At 38.6% G+C, this 19,052-nt stretch overlaps 2 protein-coding genes across 12 annotated transcripts in view; one reads left to right on the top strand and one right to left on the bottom strand.

Moving 5' to 3' along the window:
- CFI (complement factor I) overlaps nucleotides 1-8,370 on the bottom strand; it is a 90,585-nt gene extending 82,215 nt beyond the window's left edge. Inside the window, exon 1 of one of the 2 annotated variants that reach the window (XM_042935692.1) lies at nucleotides 7,577-8,370. The gene's annotated coding sequence lies outside the window, so the exon portion shown is untranslated. The remainder of the gene's footprint in view (nucleotides 1-7,576) is intronic. The other variant, XM_042935697.1, reaches the window with a different exon arrangement.
- GAR1 (GAR1 ribonucleoprotein) lies at nucleotides 8,352-17,200 on the top strand. 10 transcript variants are annotated; one of them, XM_042935706.1, is made up of 7 exons: nucleotides 8,352-8,371; nucleotides 9,049-9,255; nucleotides 10,726-10,880; nucleotides 11,603-11,662; nucleotides 14,917-15,055; nucleotides 16,505-16,570; nucleotides 16,904-17,200. In XM_042935706.1, the coding sequence occupies exons 2-7, from the start codon at nucleotides 9,060-9,062 to the stop codon at nucleotides 16,915-16,917; spliced, it is 630 nt and encodes a 209-aa protein (XP_042791640.1). In that variant the 5' UTR covers nucleotides 8,352-8,371; nucleotides 9,049-9,059; the 3' UTR covers nucleotides 16,918-17,200. The 10 variants fall into 10 exon arrangements, with proteins under 10 accessions (XP_042791640.1, XP_042791637.1, XP_042791636.1 ...); XM_042935703.1 differs by lacking the exon at nucleotides 8,352-8,371 and adding an exon at nucleotides 8,389-8,509; XM_042935702.1 differs by lacking the exon at nucleotides 8,352-8,371 and adding an exon at nucleotides 8,389-8,603.
- The last annotated feature ends 1,852 nt before the right edge of the window (nucleotides 17,201-19,052 follow it).

Below are 19,052 nucleotides of genomic sequence, written 5' to 3'. Positions count from 1 at the left end.
ACAAACAGAGAGGGAGGCAAACCATAAAAGACTCTTAAATATAGAGAACAAACTGAGGGATTGGGGGGGGGGGGTGCTGTGCAGGGAAAATGGAAGATGGGCATTGAGGAGGGCACTTATTGGGATGAGCACTGGGTGTTATATGTTAGTGATGAATCATGGGAATCTATTCCCAAAGCCAAGACTACACTGTATATATTGTATGTTAGCTAACTTGACAATGAATGATTTAAAAAATAAATAAAAAATAAAAATAAAGAGAAAAATTAAAAAAAAATTATTTTTCAATGTAAGGTTTTCAGCCCTTTCTCTTCTGTTGTTCAGAATATCTCCTTACCAAGTATTTTAATTAGATTTCCTAACTTTTCAGTAGTACAAATGGATGTATGCTCTCTTAGATCTTGGATCTTGTAATTACGCTTACTTATACCCTTTTTCTTTTTTTCCTCCATTACTTTTATAATCTCTTTGCCCATCATTCTGTAGTCATTTGTTGACAAGCACAATTTTAATGAATGGGAAAAGATTCAAATTATAGAGTTCAGTTCAGCAAATACTTACCAGGCATCAGTTTTTGTTTGTTGTTGTTGTTGTTTTTAATAGGCAACGTGCTAAATGCTGAGGATACCAAAACAAAGAAGACATAGTGTCCACTCTTCAGGAACTCAGAATCTAGTATAGATTTCTCAGTTGGGGTTCTGTAGATGCCAGTAGGGGTTCTGAGAAGTTACTAGAAGTTCCAGAGAAGAAAGGGGAAACTTTTTAATTTTTTTGAATTCTCCATGCAATGCCAGTACTTGCAGTAATGAATAGTGATTAAGCAGCCCTGTTAGTAATTTTGCTGAAGATTGTTCACCTATATGACAGTCTCTGCATGACTATATCCATTTGGTTCAGTTCACTCTGTTTTTGATCTGAGATATGGGATGCCGTTGATAGTCCTGAGTGCTGAATTGTATTGAGAGAGGAATGATAGGTTGATGGCAGCAGCTTCTCCCTCTTGAGCCGTATCTCCTTATCTTCCCCCAGCCTTCCCTTACACATAGCTAAAGAAAGCTAAAAGGAAACACACTTTCCTGATATGACAAAAAATCAAGGAGTAAATTCTAAGGAAAGACTTTGTGGGCTGCCTGGATGGTTTAGTCAGTTGAGTGTCCGACTTCAGCTGAGGTCATGATCTCACGGTTCATGGGTTTGAACCCCGCGTCAGGCTCTGTGCTGACAGCTCAGAGCCTGGAGCCTGCTTTGGGTTCTGTGTCTCCCTCTCTCTCTGCCCCTCCCCTGCTCACACTATGTCTCTCTCAGTCTCAAAAAAAAGTAAACATTAAAAAAAAATTTGTTTTAAATCTAAGGAAACACTTTGTAAGTGCTATAAATCAGATGCCTCCCTGTTGCTTTGTAATTTTGTGAATATTGTAAAACAAGGAGCTTGTAGATTAAAAGTGAGTTATAAAGATTTCATTTTCTTTTGTGATATCTTTGTTTAGTTGGCTTGTTTTACACTTTATTAGCACCTGTTTTATAAACATGACATAAGTCCCATGTGGTGATTTTAAAGATGAAGTGGGAGATAGAAGAGAATTCTAGGTCTAGGTAATTCTGATAACATGAGTACTGAAGAATCATAATTTATAAATATAGCAATGGCTCCAGCAAAATTGAAAAGACACTTAACCACAAATCACAGTAAAGGAGCAAATAATTTAAAATGGCCTTGGGAATCCCAGAGTAAAACATTAAAAAAAAAAAAAAAAAAAAAAAAGTAAAAAAGTAAAAAAAAACAAAAAACAAACAAACAAACAAAAAAATGAAAAAAAGTCACCTTCAGTAAAAAGGTCCAGAAAGCAAGTTAAGTAGCAGAACTTCTGACTAAAAATGGAAAAAGGTCCACAGTTGATAAGAACCTTGCAATTGTAGAGTAAATTGCTGGGATAAGACATGAGAATTTGATGAATTGATGTAATTGGTGACATGTCACATAATGTTGAAGAGATTTTTTGGTATAAAAAACCAAAAAGCAACTTCCAGAATGATGGATTAACAGATTTCAACATATGATATCACTTGTAAGATACATAAATTGTGGTGAAATTCAAGAGAATGTTTCTGCTATAAAATGCTACCCTAAACAAGCAAAGGCCCAGATACCTTTACAGTTTTGTCTTCATATTGAAAACAAAAGGTACTTCTTGAAGGAAGTGCACTGGCATCTGCACTGAAGGTGTCCCACTGATTTGAACATTGCACCCTAAGAGGGTTCATTCTTACAAAAACAGAAAACCTGGTGTATTCATAATACACTGCTTTCTTCCCAGAGGAGTGCGGGTATCAGAAAGTTTTGAAGCTGAAATGAAAAAACATTTGGGATGATGTAACAGAAATGGCTAAACTTATCAAGGTCTAGTTCACTAAAGAATGTTTAAGAAACTGAAAACCTGGAAAAAGACAACATAAATCTCCTGCCACAACGCATAAAATCTTATGGCTTAGGAGATCATTTGTTCGGGGGAAGCCAGCAGCCATGTCAGGAGAATACTTAAAGCACTCTGTAAAAGGCCCATGCGGTGGTAAGGAACTGAGTCCTCCTGGCAATAGAAGGCATTGGCTTGCGAGGTGTATGAGTGAGCCACCTTAGAAATTCATTCTCCATCACTAGTTGTGCCTCCAGGTGACAGCAGCCTCCGGCAACATCTTGACTGCAACCGTAAGAGACTGAGCCAGAACCAGCAAGCTGAGCTGCTCTTGAATTTCTGACCTACAGAGATTGTGCAAGACAATGTTTATTGTTTTAAGTGTTGAGGTAATTTGTTACAAAGTAAGAGAAACACATTTTGGTTCTTAATGTTTGGTTCTCAAACAGATGTTTGAGCTGAAAAGTGAACTGCAGTAATACTTTGAAGAAAACAATAGGTTAGGTTTTGCCAAATGCTTTGAAGATCAAGAATGGCTTCTTCAATTTCTTTCATAAGCTTTCTACAGTTTTCAGTGTACAGATTTTTCACCTCTTTGGTTAGATTTATTCCTAGGTATTTTAAGATATTTGGTTCAATTGTAAATGGGATCAATTCCTTAATTTCTCTTTCTGTTGCTTCATTGTTGGTGTATAGGAATGCAACCGATTTCTGTCATTGATTTTATATCCTGCAACTTTGCTGAATTCATGAATCAGTTCTAGCAGTTTTTTTGGTGGAATCTTTTGGGTTTTCCACATAGAGTATCATGTCACCTGCAAAGAGTGAAAGTTTGACCTCCCCCTAGCTGATTTGGATGCCTTTTATTTCTTTGTGTTTTCTGACTGGTGAGCCTAAGACTGCCTATACTATGTTGAATAACAGTGGTGAGAGTGGACATCCGTGTCTTGTTGCTAAGTTGCTAACCTTAGGGGGAAAGATTTCAGTTTTTCCCCATTGAGGATGATATTAGTTTTGGGTCTTTCATATATGGCTCTTATGATCTCGAGGTATGATCCTTCTATCCCTACTTTCTTGAGAGTTTTTATCAATAAAGGATGCTGTATTTTGTCAAATGCTTTCTCTGCATCTATTGAGAGGATCATGTGGTTCTTGTCCTTTCTTTGAAAAAGACACAAAAAAATGGAAACATATTCCATGCTCTTGGATAGGAAGAACAAATATTGTTAAAATGTCAATACTACCCAAGGCAATCTACACATTCAATGCAATACCTATCAAAATAACACCAGCATTCTTCGCAGAGCTAGAACAAATAATCCTAAAATTTGTATGGAACCAGAAAATTTGTATGCAACCCAAATAGCCAAAGCAATCTTGAAAAAGAAAACCAAAGCAGGAGGCATCACAATCCCAGACTTCAAGCTGTATTACAAAGCTGTAATCATCAAGACAGCATGGTACTGGCACACACACACACTCAGATCAATGGAAGAGAATAGAGAACCCAGAAATGGACCCACAAACGTATGGCCAACTAATCTTTGACAAAGCAGGAAAGAATATCCAGTGGAATAAAAACAGTCTCTTCAGCAAGTGGTGCTGGGAAAACTGGACAGTGACATGCAGAAGAAGGAACCTGGACCACTTTCTTACACCATACACAAAAATAAACTCAAAATGGATGACCTAAACGTAAGACCTAAATGTAACATCAAAATCCTCAAGGAGAAAGCACGCAAAAACCTCTTTGATCTTGGCCGCAGCAACTTCTTACTCAACATGTCTCCAGAGGCAAGGGAAACAGAAGCAAAAATGAACTACTGGGACCTCATCAAAATAAAAAGCTCCTGCACAGCAAAGGAAACAATCAGTAAAACTAAAAGGCAACTGACAGAATGGGAGAAGATATTTGCAAATGACATATCAGATAAAGGGTTAGTATCCAAAATCTATAAAGAACTTATCAAACTCAACGCCCAAAAAACAAATAATCCAGTGAAGAAATGGGCAAAAGACATGAATAGACACTTCTCCAAAGAAGACATCCAAATGGCCAACCAACACATGAAAAAATGCTCCACATGGCTCATCATCAGGGAAATACAAATCAAAACCACAATGAGATACCATCTCACACCTGTCAGAAAGGCTAATATTAACACTCAGGCAACAACAGATGTTGGCGAGGATGTGGAGAAAGAGGATCTCTTTTCACTGCTGGTGGGAATGCAAACTGGTGCAGCCACTCTGGAAAACAGTACGGAGGTTCCTCCTTTAATTTTTCCTTAAAAAATTAAAAATAGAACTACCCTATGATCCACCAATTGCACTACTAGGTATTTAACCAAGGGATACAGGTATGGTGTTTCGAAGGGACACATGCATCCCAATGTTTATAGCAGCAGTATCAACAATAGCCAAAGTATGGAAAGAGCTGAAATGTCCATTGGTAGATGAATGGATAAAGAAGACGTGGTATGTATGTATATATATATATATACACACACACACACACACACACACACACACACACACACACACACACACAATGGAGTATTACTCAGCAATCAAAAAGAATGAAATCTTGCCATTTGCAACTACGTGGATGGAACTGGAGGGTATTACGCAAAGTGAAATTAGTCAGAGAAAGAACAATATCATATGACTTCACTCATATGAGGGCTTTAATATACAAACAGATGAACACAAGAGAAGGGAAGCAAAAATAATATAAAAACAGGGAGGGGGACAGAACATAAGAGACTCTTAAATTTGAAGAACAAACAGAGGCTTCCTGGAGGGGTTGTAGGAGGGGGCATGGGCTAAATGGGTAAGGGGCATGAAGGAATCTACTCCTGAAACCATTGTGGCACCACATGCTAACTAACTTGGATGTAAATTAAAAAAAAAAAAAAAAAAAAAAGAATGGTTGCAGAAACTAGCCTACTAATTTTTTTCATTGCATGAACTAGTTAAATTAATTGAATATATTCAAGAGCCTGGAGAAAATATCTTGATTTTAAGTGACAAGATTTTTGGTTTTAAATGGAAATTGAATCTTTGAAAAAAATCACATGGCAAAAAGAAATCTTGAAATTTCCACTGCTGCTTGCACTTAGGAAGTTTTTTTTAATGTTTATTTTTGAGAAAGAGAGAGAGCCCAAGCAGGGCTTGAATTCGTGAACCCTGAGATTGTGACCTGAGCTGAAGTGGGACGTTGGACGCTTAACTGACAGAGCCACCAGGTGCCCCTAGAAATTGAATCTTTGGAAAAATCACATGGCAAAAAGAAATCTTGAAGTTTCGACTGCTGTTTGCACTTAGGAAATAACAACTCTCAAGTTGAGACCAAACCACCTTAAGGAACTATAGAACAAAACTAAACAGTATTTTCCCTCCACTTCAACACAAGTTTATGACTGAATGAGGGCTCCTTTCTCTGAACCTTCTTATGAGGCTGAGCACCTGATTTTGAAAGGGGAAGAATTTGTGAATTAATGATTATAAACATAAGATGAAATTCACTGATTTGCCTTTCTGTAAGTTCTGAATTTCTGTAAAAGAAAAGCATCCTACCATTCATAGGAAAGTAATAAATATTTTACTGTCCTTTTCTACTTCTTACTTGTGTGAGCAAGCTTTATCTTATCTAATGAGCATTAAGAACAAAGACAAAGGTCATCCTATTTTATTAAAAAAAATTTTTTTTTAATGTTTATTTATTTTTGAGACAGAGAGACACAGAGCATGAGCAGAGGAGGGGCAGAGAGAGAGGGAGACACAGAATCTGAAACAGGCTCCAGGCTCTGAGCTGTCAGCACAGAGCCCGACGCGGGGCTCGAACTCACAGACCGTGAGATCATGACCTGAGCCGAAGTCAGACGCTTAAGCGACTGAGCCATCCAGGCGCCCCAGATCATCCTATTTCAGTTGAAAATGAAATCCCTGTATTCTGGTTTTAAGACCAACTCAGAACTGATGGTATATACAGGAAAAGTCACGAAAAGATTTCATACTAAGTAGGTAAATTTCATTATTTTTTCATTTCAAAAATAACAGTTTTACCCAAAAAGGGGCCTATATAAAGAGTTTAACAGTCACTAAAATCAGTTTGCAACCTTTACTAAATTAAAGGAAAAATGGAAGTCTCCTCAATTTGTATCAGAATTGATATCCTTTGCAACGAAAAGAAAATTACACAGAATAGGTTGGACAAAGTAAACAGATTCAGAGAAAAACATCCTTCTCTACTCAAAATAACAGATTTGCACGCACAACAATGTAGACCACTGAACTATACACTTAAAAATGAATAATATGGTAAAGTTTGTTATATGTATTTTACCAGAGTTTAAAAAAAGAGTATTGACAATTAATATTGGATCATTATGTCTACAACTTGCTGATCATGTGAGAGATATGCATATATATACATACACATACATACATACCCACACATACACACATACACACACACACACACACACTTTATCAGGGGTTTCTGAGACATGAAAATTATTTTAAGAGTTCTCCAGGGTAAAAAAGATAGAAAATGTCTGGTCTGCTGGATGGGAAAAGAAACTTTTCTAAGCAGGAAGTATTTGACAACAACCAAAGAGAAGCAAGGCAACGACGCTGGTCCGATTAAGCAGAGGGATGGTGTGCAACACAGGAGGGGAATAAAACTGATCAGTAGAGGACCTAGTCAATGGGGAGATTTTACTGTAGACTTGTTGCTCAAGGAAATGGGGAGCTATCTGGGGGTCTTGCGGATGGCTATGGCACGAGTAAACTCTTTTAGTAAGGTGAGTATATCATTACATGCAGTACAGATGGAAAAGTTAAACACGAAAGCGCTTATTTTGAGGCCAAAGAGATGCTCAGGATGTGAGGGGATATTGTAGTTCCCTGTTGTTATTGCTGGACTTTCGAATTCTTGTAGATTATATCGAGGTAGAAACACTGAATGCAAACGTTAAACGAAGCAAAGCAAAATAGAGCAGGGCATGTATGAAAAACTCTCCTCTGTATGATGTACACAATTTAAAGTACATTTACCAAATCGGAATAAAAAATACATTTATCAAATTCCCTTTATATGTAGGACTGTTAGGGGCTTTTTCAAGAAGCTTATACATTACTGTAGAAAACATAATTCCTACCTAGTATTTCCATAGTGAAGTTTGCAAAGTTCTTTCCGAATCAAAATAGCGCTCTGAAGTAGGTACCAATCTCCACCCTTTCAAAGAGGCAGGCAGTCGACTGTGTCCAATACCAAAGTAAGGTCTCCAAAGATTCGGGTGTAAAAGACACCAACCAAATTTAACAAAAAGGAGGTCACTAGCTTTCTTTGTTAATTTCACGAGAAGCTGAAATTAGATATCAAGGCTTAAAGAAAGAGGGGCCTGTAGTATTGATGGCGTACAGCCTGTCGGTGCTCAAAACGTACTTGACAAAAAACAAAAAACGTACTTGACAAATCGAATAAACTATTTGGTGCAAAAGATAGAAATAACGGTTTGGCTTTTTATCACATAAAAATGTTTTTAAAGAACAAACAACATTTTAAAAGGAAAGTACACATACGCATCTTTTCTTCCTTTAACTAGTGAAACCACAGCACAAAAGGACGGACTAGTCAGCACAAAAGGATGGACCAGTCGAGCTCACAATCTTGCGTATTTCAAAGGGTCCAGAAAAAAAAAAAAAGAGCTCAAAAAAACACAGGAAGCCCTCGCACTGGGTTTCGACGCGACCAGATCCACCTCGGGCCAGAGCGCGGCTGAAAACTCCTCACAACTGTGGGGTGACGAACGAGGAGGCCATTTTGCAGCCTGAGAAGCAAGGGCTCACGGCGAGTCCACAGCCACCTCTAACCGCCGGATCCCCGGGAGAGGGAGCGGATCACCAACGCCAACCGTCTCCCAGGGCAACACCGAGGCGGCACTTCCGGCAAGGTCTGGATTCAAAGGACGCCACCATTATACGTCATTTCCTCTGCTCCTCAGTAGGAAAGTGGACCTGACTGCCGTGAGCTAGTGGTTAAGGTTAGATAGTATTGCGCCTCCTCCAGCGCTGAAGGCTGTTTTGGAAAGGTGACAGCGGCGCGGGTTCCGCCGGTGACTGGCGTTTTTGTAAACCCGTCCGAGTTTCTTGTCGTTCCCCCCCCTACGTCCCCACGTTGTGCTGGTACGGTGGCCGAGGAGGCTGGTGTACGACGGAAGTAGTGGACGGGTGGGTGTGCGCGGCGGGGCCAGAGGTGCACGTGGCGTGGGTGAGTTGAGGTAGGGAGCGGGAGGAGCGGAGAATGGCTGGACGCGGAACCCAGGTGCGGGAGGGAGGGATGAGTGAAGGGATTGCGGCGTGAACACCTTGCTGCTCGCTGGGGGCGGAGGTGCTAAGCGTGGGCGACGAGGCTGGTGAGTGGTAGGTCCGCGCGCTTAAGGCTATGGGAGGGTAACATTCCTCACCCTTCGGGTTGTCACTGGCGGCTTGGCGGTGGGTGAGGTGGCAAGGTTGCTATTCTTATTATTGTCCGCCTCTATGGTCTGACCATGGCTCAGAGGGGCTAGAGGGGTTACTTGGTGTACCCTGAGGCCACAGTGACCAAAAGGTACGCACTTTTTCTCACCAGGTATAGTAAGCATGTCTTTTCGAGGCGGAGGTCGTGGAGGCTTTAATCGAGGTGGGGGCTTCAATCGCGGCGGCAGCAACAACCACTTCCGAGGTGGAGGCGGTAATTTCAGAGGTGGTGGTGGCGGCAGAGGAGGATTTGGACGAGGAGGTGGCCGCGGAGGCTTTAACAAAGGCCAAGACCAAGGACCTCCGGAACACGTAGTTTGTATGTCGGTTTCAAAGCTTACCCTACTTGGGGGAGGAAGTTGTGGGTTTAATTTTGGGAATGACGTGCTGAAAGATAGCTCTAGCAGCTCTCATACGGAAGTTACTGCTTGTTTGGGGAGTGGGGTGTGGAAGTGCTGTAAAGTGAGTTATAATAGTGCTGTAGAATGTTAAGGGGGGATCAAGAGCAAAAGAGCACTTATAATGTATCATGGAGGTGGAACTTGAGCTTGAGCTGAAAGGAAGTTATTAAATAGGTAATATTAAATAGGTAATATTGTGTGCTTACTCCTATTTTCCCCATTTTACAGATAAGAAAACTGTGATTAAGAGTTAAGTTTGTCTGCTAGAGTCGTGGTAATAAGTGATCAGTAAGTGATACGTTTGAGAGACAAAGCCAAGTTTTCTGACTCCAAAGCCCGTGCTCTCAATTACTATTCATAAATAAGAGGAGTGAGAAAAAAATTGCTCGGAAGGGAGACTACAGAGGGGGTGGTGAGCAAGATAAAGGACCTAATAAGAGTAATTTTGGAGTAATTATCAATGAGGTGGGATGGAAGTTATGGAAAGTGAGAAAGAGATTTGACAGTAGAAGCCTACATCAAAGAGGAGAAAGGATGAAGAGTGTCTAATATAAAGATGAGGTTGGATCAGTGTACAAAATGGTTTGTAGAGGGTAATGGCTAGAGTCACAGGTCCTAGCACACAAGCTATTGCAACAGTCCATGCATGATGAACTGTGACCATGGTGGAAGTGAGAAAAAAAAAAAAAGGAACAGTTTGATGGGAGAGATTTCAATGATTTCAATGGAAACATTCAGTAGAACTTGGCTAGCACTGGGAATAAAAGATTCCAGGTTTTAAGCTTGGGTGATAGGGATGAAGAGTTGGTTTTGCAGGATGTGATGAGTGTTTTAGTTTGGGGTGACAGTCAGTTAGAAATAAAGGTAGTTCTTTGGAGATTCCACACTTCCTTGAAAAAGAGTGAAGCATCATTGGTGAAGAGGTGGTAGTGAGAAGTTATAAAAGGGGAGGGAAAAAAAAAGAACAAAGACTAATTTACAGTTAGGGACTGGGGAGAAGAAAAGAGACAGCAGAATGTAAATATAGTGCTTAGTAATGATAGTTATTATAATAAAACACCTGTTTGGGGTTATTTGGTCTTACTGTACTAAGTACTTGACGTTTATCATTGTACTTATTTCTCACAGTACGATATATTAGATGTTGGTACTGTTATTAGCCCCTTACTAAAGATGAGGACACTGACGCAGAGATGTGAGAGCCTTATCCCAGGCCACAAAGCTAATATGTTGTGCAGTTTGGGCTTTTTTCTTTTTTTTTTTTCCTTGCCTCAGAGGAGAACAGATAAAGTGAAATCCCAGGTACCCAAAAGAAAGCTTCCAGATAATGTTGGGTCAATATCATTTGAGACTGTTTTATATTTTAACATTTTTTTGTCCTATTTCAGTATTAGGAGAGTTCCTGCATCCCTGTGAAGATGACATAGTTTGTAAATGTACTACAGACGAAAATAAGGTGCCTTATTTCAATGCTCCAGTTTATTTAGAGAACAAAGAACAAATTGGTAAAGTGGATGAAATATTTGGACAACTTAGAGATTTTGTATCCTTTTTAATTAGAAGGCCCAATGATCTTTTTGAAGGGTTACCATTTGCTTTTTCTGGAGCTAAGTATTGGTTTAATTAAACTTCTTCATTAAATTGGACAGAGTATTGCTAAGATTGGACCATAAAGGAGAATCAAGAGAAGAGAATGTATCTCCATATATTAAAAAGAAAGGCTCTAAAAGAGTGACTTCCTTTTTGGAAGGTTTTAGAAATGATTGTCATTTGGATAAGTGCTACAGGATTAAGGTACTTTGCCTTGATTATGATGATGCCACTGGAATAGTGTGGAATTAGAAGTTTTAGAAACAAAAACTTCATTTCCTTTTGGAAACTCATTTCTTTGCCTACATATTGCCATATATTCTAAACTTGTTATTAAAATTACATATGAATTCTTGGGGCGCCTGGGTGGCGCAGTCGGTTAAGCGTCCGACTTCAGCCAGGTCACGATCTCGCGCTCCGTGAGTTCGAGCCCCGTGTCAGGCTCTGGGCTGATGGCTCGGAGCCTGGAGCCTGTTTCCGATTCTGTGTCTCCCTCTCTCTCTGCCCCTCCCCCGTTCATGCTCTGTCTCTCTCTGTCCCAAAAATAAATAAAAAACATTGAAGAAAAAAAAAAAAAAAGAAAAAAAAGAAAAAAAAAAAAAGAAAAAAAAAATTACATATGAATTCAGAAGGTTACCTTCTTTGATCTTAATTGTTCCTTAATATAACTAATAGTATTTTTCTGTTAAATTGTCAGAAAATATGAAGGCATCTTCCTTTAAAAAACTGCAGAAGGTGAGTCAAGCTTATAACTAGGATCGTTGGTTTTATAAGTGAATGACCTTCCTTAGGACAGTGCTACGTAGAGCCCTTGAGACTCCCCCAGTATATCGTAAATTGAGGTGTACTGTATTTTAGACATTGAACTTACTGATCTTTAGAAGTAATTTATTTAAGGGGCGCCTGGGCGGCTCAGTGAGTTAAGTGTCTGACTCTTGATTTCGGCTCAGGTCACGGTCTCAGGTGCGTGAGTTCTGAGCCCTGCATCGGGCTCTGCTGATGCCGCAGATACTACTTGGAGTTCTCTCTTTACTTCTCTCTGTGTCCCTGCTCCTGCTCTCTCTCACGTGTGCTCTCTCAAAATAAATAAACTTAAAAAAATGTAATTAATACAGGCTTTCAGAAATTATTCTTATATTAGCAAATTCTATAACTGCTGGCGTACGTTTGTTAGTTTATGTAAAACTCTTTTATTGGACATCTTATAGGACCAGACATTCTAAGTTAAAACATTAAATTATGAAACATTAGAAGTCAGATATTAAATGATTTCACAAATAATTTCAATAACATTATGATACATGCTGTGAAGGAGAAATACATATTACTATGCAAATGCTAGCATTGGGACCAAATTTAGTATGTTGGCTTTCTGAGGAAGTGAGCTAAAAGCTGAGACCTGCAAGTTGACTAGGGGTGATTCCCAAACCTAGTTGCACATTAGAGTATGTGGGGGAGCTTTTAAGGTCACGTATTTCTTGGTTCCACTCTTAAAAATTTGAGCTAGTAAGTCTTAGTTAGGGACCAGGATTCAACTGTAAAAAGGAAAGCTCCTGGACAGTTTTGATGTAGTTAAGATAATTTTGATGTAGTTTGGAACCACTGCTAGTCAAAGAGGAGGAGAAAGCACATTACAAGTAGAGAAAACAGTAAGTGCATGTCTCTAAGACAGTAAGCCAATTTAAGGATCTGAAAAAGGCAGAAGTATAGCTTGGGCATAGAACATTTATGAGCGACTAGAGGTAAGTAGTGGCTGGATTACTTAATGCCTTCAGGTTATGGGAAAGAGTTTAGACATTAGGTTTAGTTTTGTTTTTCAATATTAGGATGAATATGATTAAGTTTATACTTAAAAAGACCACTGGCAAAATAAAAGAGTACCCTGGAAAACGGTTAGTACTGTATGTGAAGGGGCCAAGTAGGAGACTGCTGCATTAGTCCCAGAAGAGGTTACATTTTGGATTAGGGTAGTAGTGACAGTAGAAATGGAGAAGAGTGAATGGATTTATGAGAGATAGAGGAAGTAGCCATCCATAGATCTTGATAATTGATCAGTTGAAGTTAAAAAATGTCACCACCCTGGAACACCTGGGGGTCTCAGTCATTTGAGCATCCAACTCTTGTTGTTGGCTCAGGTCATGATCCCAGGGTTGTGGGATCAAGCCCCGCATTGGGGTCTGTGCTGAGAATGGAGCCTGCTTTGGATTCTTTCCCTCTCTGCCCCACCCTAGTGTGCACGTAAATAATTAAAAAAAAAATATCCCCACCTTTCAGATGTGTGATTTCAACATCTCTGTGGACAGTGTCACCACAGTAACAAAATAGGAAACACTGGAGAAAAAGGGAATAGGGGGAAGATGATAAATTCAGTTTTAGACATAATGAGTTTGAAGCACTTGGGAGATATTCACACAGGAGCTCGAAGGAAGAGTCTGGACTAGAGACGGAATTGGAAAGTTGTCATTATAGACAGTATATGATACAGTCTGGGAAGAAAGAATGAGAAAAAGAGCTTTGGGGTACCTCCTAAATTTATATGTCTCTTGGAGACCGAGAAGTCACACTAGTAAACACGGAGGATGCAAATCAGGAGAATTTCATAAAAGAGGTTATCAACCAAAGTCAGGAGAACAGTGTTTCCAATGGGAAGTGCTCAACTGTGGCAAAATGTTGCTTCTAAGTGTTCTTTGGATTTAGCAACAGGGAGGTCAAAAGGTTATGGCACCAGTGGAGTGGGCCCAGAACCCTGATACGAATAGGAGATGAGATGGGGACAGTGTTCTGTTGCTAGCATAGGGCTGCTACTGGCTGTAGAAACCTGACAAGTATCCCCGGGGAAATGAACTGATTCAGGTGGGCCTGACAGCCCAGCTTCTCATTTGGTGACCTGAAAAAAAGAATTTGCTTGTGATAGCCATTTAAATTTGATCCCCATGCCTGCCTTTTCTCACAGTATTATTTGAAGATTTAGTACGTAGTATTTTTTATCATCAGATGCTAAATTGGTACATTCTACCTCTCCCCATTTCTAGATCCACTGTTATGGTTCGGGCCCTCCTTATCCAGCCTATGTTATTATAATAATCTCTATACTAGTGCCACCCAATTGAATTTTCTGTAGTGATGAAAACTCGTGCCTAGTACAACAGCCACTAACCATTTGTAGCTATCATACACCTGAAATGTGGCTAATGTAACTCAGGAACTGAATTTTTAGTTGTTAATTAATTTAAATAGCCACATGTGGCTAGTGGCTGCCATATTGGGCAGTGCAGAGCTAGGTACTATTTTTAATGAATGGGCTCTGAAGGAAAGAAGAATGATAAGGTGGTCTAAAGAGGGATTCAGACATCTTGTTATAAGTAATACATTTATCATTTTGAAATTCCTTATGCATGTTTTATGTAAAATTGAGATACACCCCATTATGTTTCATTACTGTGCAAAATAACCTCTTTAATTCCAAATAATGGATGGGTTTAGTTTATGCATATTCTCTATTACTTTGTATGTTCAGCAAGTAGTTACTGATTTGATCCTTTATTAAAGTCTTAAAATAGCGAGTGTGCCTGGGCTTTATTTTGAATTTTAATGTTAAGGTTTTAAAAGGTTTCATTTTTCTTAGGGCAAGTCTGTAGAGTGAAAATGTAGTTAATTTTTGGAAGACATCTGTTTCTAAAGAGAAATGAGATTGAATTGGTCTAGGTTTTTATTTCTATACATGTAATGCTTATTGTGTGCAAAGTTGAAGTGCTTTTATACATTACTCTTTTGATCTTCACCAAGACTGTGGGGTAGGCACTTGATTCTCTTCATTTGACAGGTCAGAAAACTAAGGCACAAAGAAGTTAAGTCTTTGCCCACGGCTACACAGTAGTTAATAGAGTTGGGATTTCAACCCAGGTTGTTTTGAGTCGTGTGTAGTTCTTAATGACTGTACTGTACTCCTTTCCAAATCATCACATTAATCGTTTCTGTTACACTTCCAGTTTTATATAGACCCATATAAACTGCTACCACTGCAGAGGTTTTTACCTCGGCCTCCCGGTGAGAAGGGACCTTCAAGAGGTGGTGGCAGGGGAGGTCGAGGAGGAGGAAGAGGCGGAGGTGGCAGAGGTGGCAGAGGTGGTAAGTTACTTGTGAGGGAAATTTCTAATGAGATTTCACAGCTGCAGCCAGTTCACATAGTACACTTTAATTTTGTATATAGGGAAACCTCCCTTATGTTTATTTTTTTAGAAAAACTAGTTTCAAATCTTGGCAGGTTGCCATAGGAATAATGCTTAGTTTCAATGACTTACTTTTCAAAAACCTAATAAAGTATAATTTTGAGAGATTTTATCTCTGTGGGGTTATTCGCGTTTTGTTGAACATTTTATAAAGTATAAGATTATCTTGACTGAATTTTAGTTTTTTAATTAATATCACTGGGTGTTGAATTTATGCTGAGAGCTTGTCGTATTCTTTTCACACGGATGTATGTTCCTGTAATATTCAGCAGAGCCTTGTAGGCTAGGTGATAGCCTTATTTTGGATGAGGAAATGAGAGGCTAACAAAAGTTAATTTGCCCTAATTGAGCCGTTGGCAGTCCCAGAAATAAAACCCCTATCTTCTGATGTTATGTCAAAGACTTAACCAATAAATTCATTGCTTGGATTTCAGCATTTTGATATAGGTATGTCCCAAAACTTTTGTAACATTCATCATTATGAGGGTTAGATGATGAACAGGGCTGGGGATAAGGTGGGGTGCAGCACTGAGTAGGACTAGATCTGGGAGTAGTGGTGTGGTGGGTGGGTGACAGGATGATGGCAGAGTAGGCTTTAGGAAGGGGAGCTGCAAATTAGTTGGACATCTTCTGTTACTGAATCAGAAAGTAGAGAGAATTCTGTTTTCACCTTTGCCTTTCTTAATTTAATTATTTCACTCTAAACGTCCTTTTTTTTCGGTCCAGATAGGAGGTTATCTCTTTAATAAATCTGAAAATACGTCTTTCTTAAATATTTTTGAGAATCTAATAAGCTCCCCTTTATTCCCATTCTATATTCAATCTCATATGTAACATTGAAAAAACTGACTCGTCTGTCTTAAAACTTCTATATTTTTATACCATTATTTTAGAAATGTTGGTTTTTCCTCTTCTTACGATTCATCATTCCTTACAAAGTTAGCAACCAAAAGAAGTAAAAATGGAGACTCAAACAGGAGGCCAAATATGTGTTGGATACTTCAAAAGTTTAAATTTTCTATTCAACATGTGAGCATCAGTGCTGCTCCATATGCAGCTGAATTAACTTTAAATATTGTATTTATTATAGTATCCCCAGAGTGAAACCATTCCTGTCTGCTACCTTTTGTTCTTAGGATAAAAAGCCTTCGTTCAATCAAAAAAGTAATTAATGTGAGCAAAAGTTGAGGTATTCCTACATTGAACAGCAGGGCTAAATAGGACTTTAAAGAAACCAGCTTTTGTAATTCATTAAAACAGAATACTTGGTTAGAAAGTTGTAATCTAGGGTGTTAGGCTGATGGGAGTAGGATAGGGTACAGTAATTTAAAATTTCCTCTGTTTTTAGGTGGTTTCAGAGGAGGAAGAGGAGGTGGAGGTTTCAGAGGAGGAAGAGGAGGTGGAGGTTTCAGAGGTGAGTGTGAAGAAAAGTCTTTGAATCTCTGAATTTCTGAAATTGATATTATCTCCCCTTTAAAGTTTCTGTTCAATTTTATTTGTTTCCCCAGTATATAGAACACTATGGTGTTCTTGGCTGTAGCCTATTATATAGCTTTATTTTATGTCACTTTCTTGCTTTTCCCTTTGAAGGGTAAATAAAATGTAATATGAATGATAGTTAAATTTGGTAAATCGGTTGGCTAAACAGTATAAGAACTAATGCTGAATTGAAACTTGACATTTGGAATATAGTCCTATTAAAATTCATTTTTCTGTAGACTTAATACTTTCATTTTCTGTTAACCAGGAAGAGGACATTAAGTGTAACATTAACAGAGAAACTTCCTGCATGATCTACTTCTATGGATCAGAAACTTGTTTCCTGAGCAAGTTTTGAAGAACTGGTCCTCTTACGACAGTGGAACTGAAATGTCAACGCCATGCAAAAATGAGTGCAGCAGAATAAGCAGTTTTGCTCTAAAAGAGTATGAGCAAGTATTTTCATGTTTTGTACAATGCTTGGAACTCTGGGTGCTTAATAAATGGACAGTTTTCATTTGAAGCATACTTGGAATTTTTAAAATAAAGTGTTTTATTTCTTTAAGTTATATAGACCTGTGTTTATTAAACCAGAGCTAATTTTGAAGTTAAAAGGAACAAGTAAGCTTAGACCCAGTGGATTTCAGATAGAAAAATGATTTGTTTACATATATAACTGATCTTTAAAAATTTTTTTTAACATTTATTTATTTTTGAGAGGCAGAGAGAAACCGAGCACAAGTGGGGGAGGGGCAGAGAGAGAAGGAGACCCAGAATCCGAAGCAGGCTCCAGGCTCTGAGCTGTCAGCACAGAGCCCGATGTGGGGCTCGAACTCACAAACCATGAGATCATGACCTGAGCTGAAGTTGGACACTTAACTGACTGAGCCACTCAGGTGCCCTGTATATAGCTAATCTTTAAAACAGTAGGTGAGTAGAACAATACTTTAACATTATTTATAATTAACACCTCTTTTCAAAATCTTTGCCTTTTGTATATGAGAACATAAGCACCCTTTATTGCATTTCACTTTTGTACATAAGTGATACATAAGAGTATTCTAAGCCTCATCCCAGTATAGCTTCTCTGCATCAGTCATGAAGCATGAAAAAGTAATTTGTACTTACCACACTCAAACTATAAAGCTTTTATCTACAGCAGATAAATTTGGAATTGTTTTTTCTTCAGTTCTTACAAATGAAATTTAAATGGATGCCAAAACTAGGTATAATCCCTTATAGAAAAGAAAATGAATATGAACCTATGAACCAAAGAAAGATCAATTTGTTTTATTCTGCATACTGAATGCAAAAAACAAGCAACCCAAAGCCAACCCTTAAAACCCAATAACCCAGAGTTTTTTTTTTTAAAAAGGAGAATTCCTCTTATGTGTTAATTGCTTTAGGGTCATTTGAAAATATTTTGATCTTGGAATACTGACGAGATTCACTCAGAGTATGGATAACTCTTTGGAGCATTAGTTTACATTTATAAAAATTGAGTACGGGTACCTGTAAGATCTGGGACAGATCAACCTGCCCTTCATTTTCTACATAGCTGGGAGAATTAAGACAAAGGATTATGTTGGGTCCTTTCCTGCTGTGCCATTCCAAGTTATAAAATTAAATTCAGTGGGTAAATATAGCCCTCTAGTGGTTCTATTATATGCTTACACTGTTAACTTTGGTGCATCTAGCATTTCTCTGAAGTTACTGATTTAAAAGAAATATTGCAAAGAATCAAATTTTAGTAATATTACATGACAGAAAGAGTATGGGGAGGGGGGAAGTGGTAGGAATGGTTTATTCTAACAATTTTCATGCTAGATTATAACCCATTTCTGTAACCTACTTTTTGGGTTGTTAACAAGAGTCCAAAATATTAGAATTGCCCTGTATTTCTTAAGATGAATGACTGAATCCAGATACTTTGCTGATATATTCTGTGACTTTTATTATTAGATAATTACTTGTGCATACCAAAGCATAGGGTAAATTAAGTGAGGTGGATTGTAAAATAAACTATATCAATGCTATGAAATATAAGCTATTAATAGGTTAGACTTAGGTCTATTGACCTGGAATTTATGATCTGGCTTTAGGGGAAAATATGTTACAGAATGATTTTATATATGCATATCTACCCCTTTTTGCTTAAAAGAAAAAAAAAGTGGGAGAAACCTCAAATCCTAGTATGAATATATATTAGAGAAGATGTACACCAAAAAATACGTACTTTTGGGGCGCCTGGGTGGCGCAGTCGGTTAAGCGTCTGACTTCAGCCAGGTCACGATCTCGCGGTCCGTGAGTTCGAGCCCCGTGTCAGGCTCTGGGCTGATGGCTCGGAGCCTGGAGCCTGTTTCAGATTCTGTGTCTCCCTCTCTCTCTGCCCCTCCCCCGTTCATGCTCTGTCTCTC

The sequence above is a fragment of the Panthera leo genome, chromosome B1 (genome assembly GCF_018350215.1).
Source record: "Panthera leo isolate Ple1 chromosome B1, P.leo_Ple1_pat1.1, whole genome shotgun sequence".
In the NCBI taxonomy this organism is placed as follows: domain Eukaryota; kingdom Metazoa; phylum Chordata; class Mammalia; order Carnivora; family Felidae; genus Panthera; species Panthera leo.
The sequence above is the reverse complement of the archived record's forward strand: the minus strand, read 5'-3'. Positions and strand labels throughout refer to the sequence as shown.

Bases quoted from the DNA above. Each gene is read 5' to 3' on its own strand.
- GAR1 (XM_042935706.1), top strand. From the start codon at position 9,060: ATGTCTTTTCGAGGCGGAGGTCGTGGAGGCTTTAATCGAGGTGGGGGC. The intron at 10,881-11,602 runs GTATCCTTTTTA...TATAACTAATAG, and splicing joins TTGGACAACTTAGAGATTTT to TATTTTTCTGTTAAATTGTC. The intron at 15,056-16,504 runs GTAAGTTACTTG...CTCTGTTTTTAG, and splicing joins TGGCAGAGGTGGCAGAGGTG to GTGGTTTCAGAGGAGGAAGA.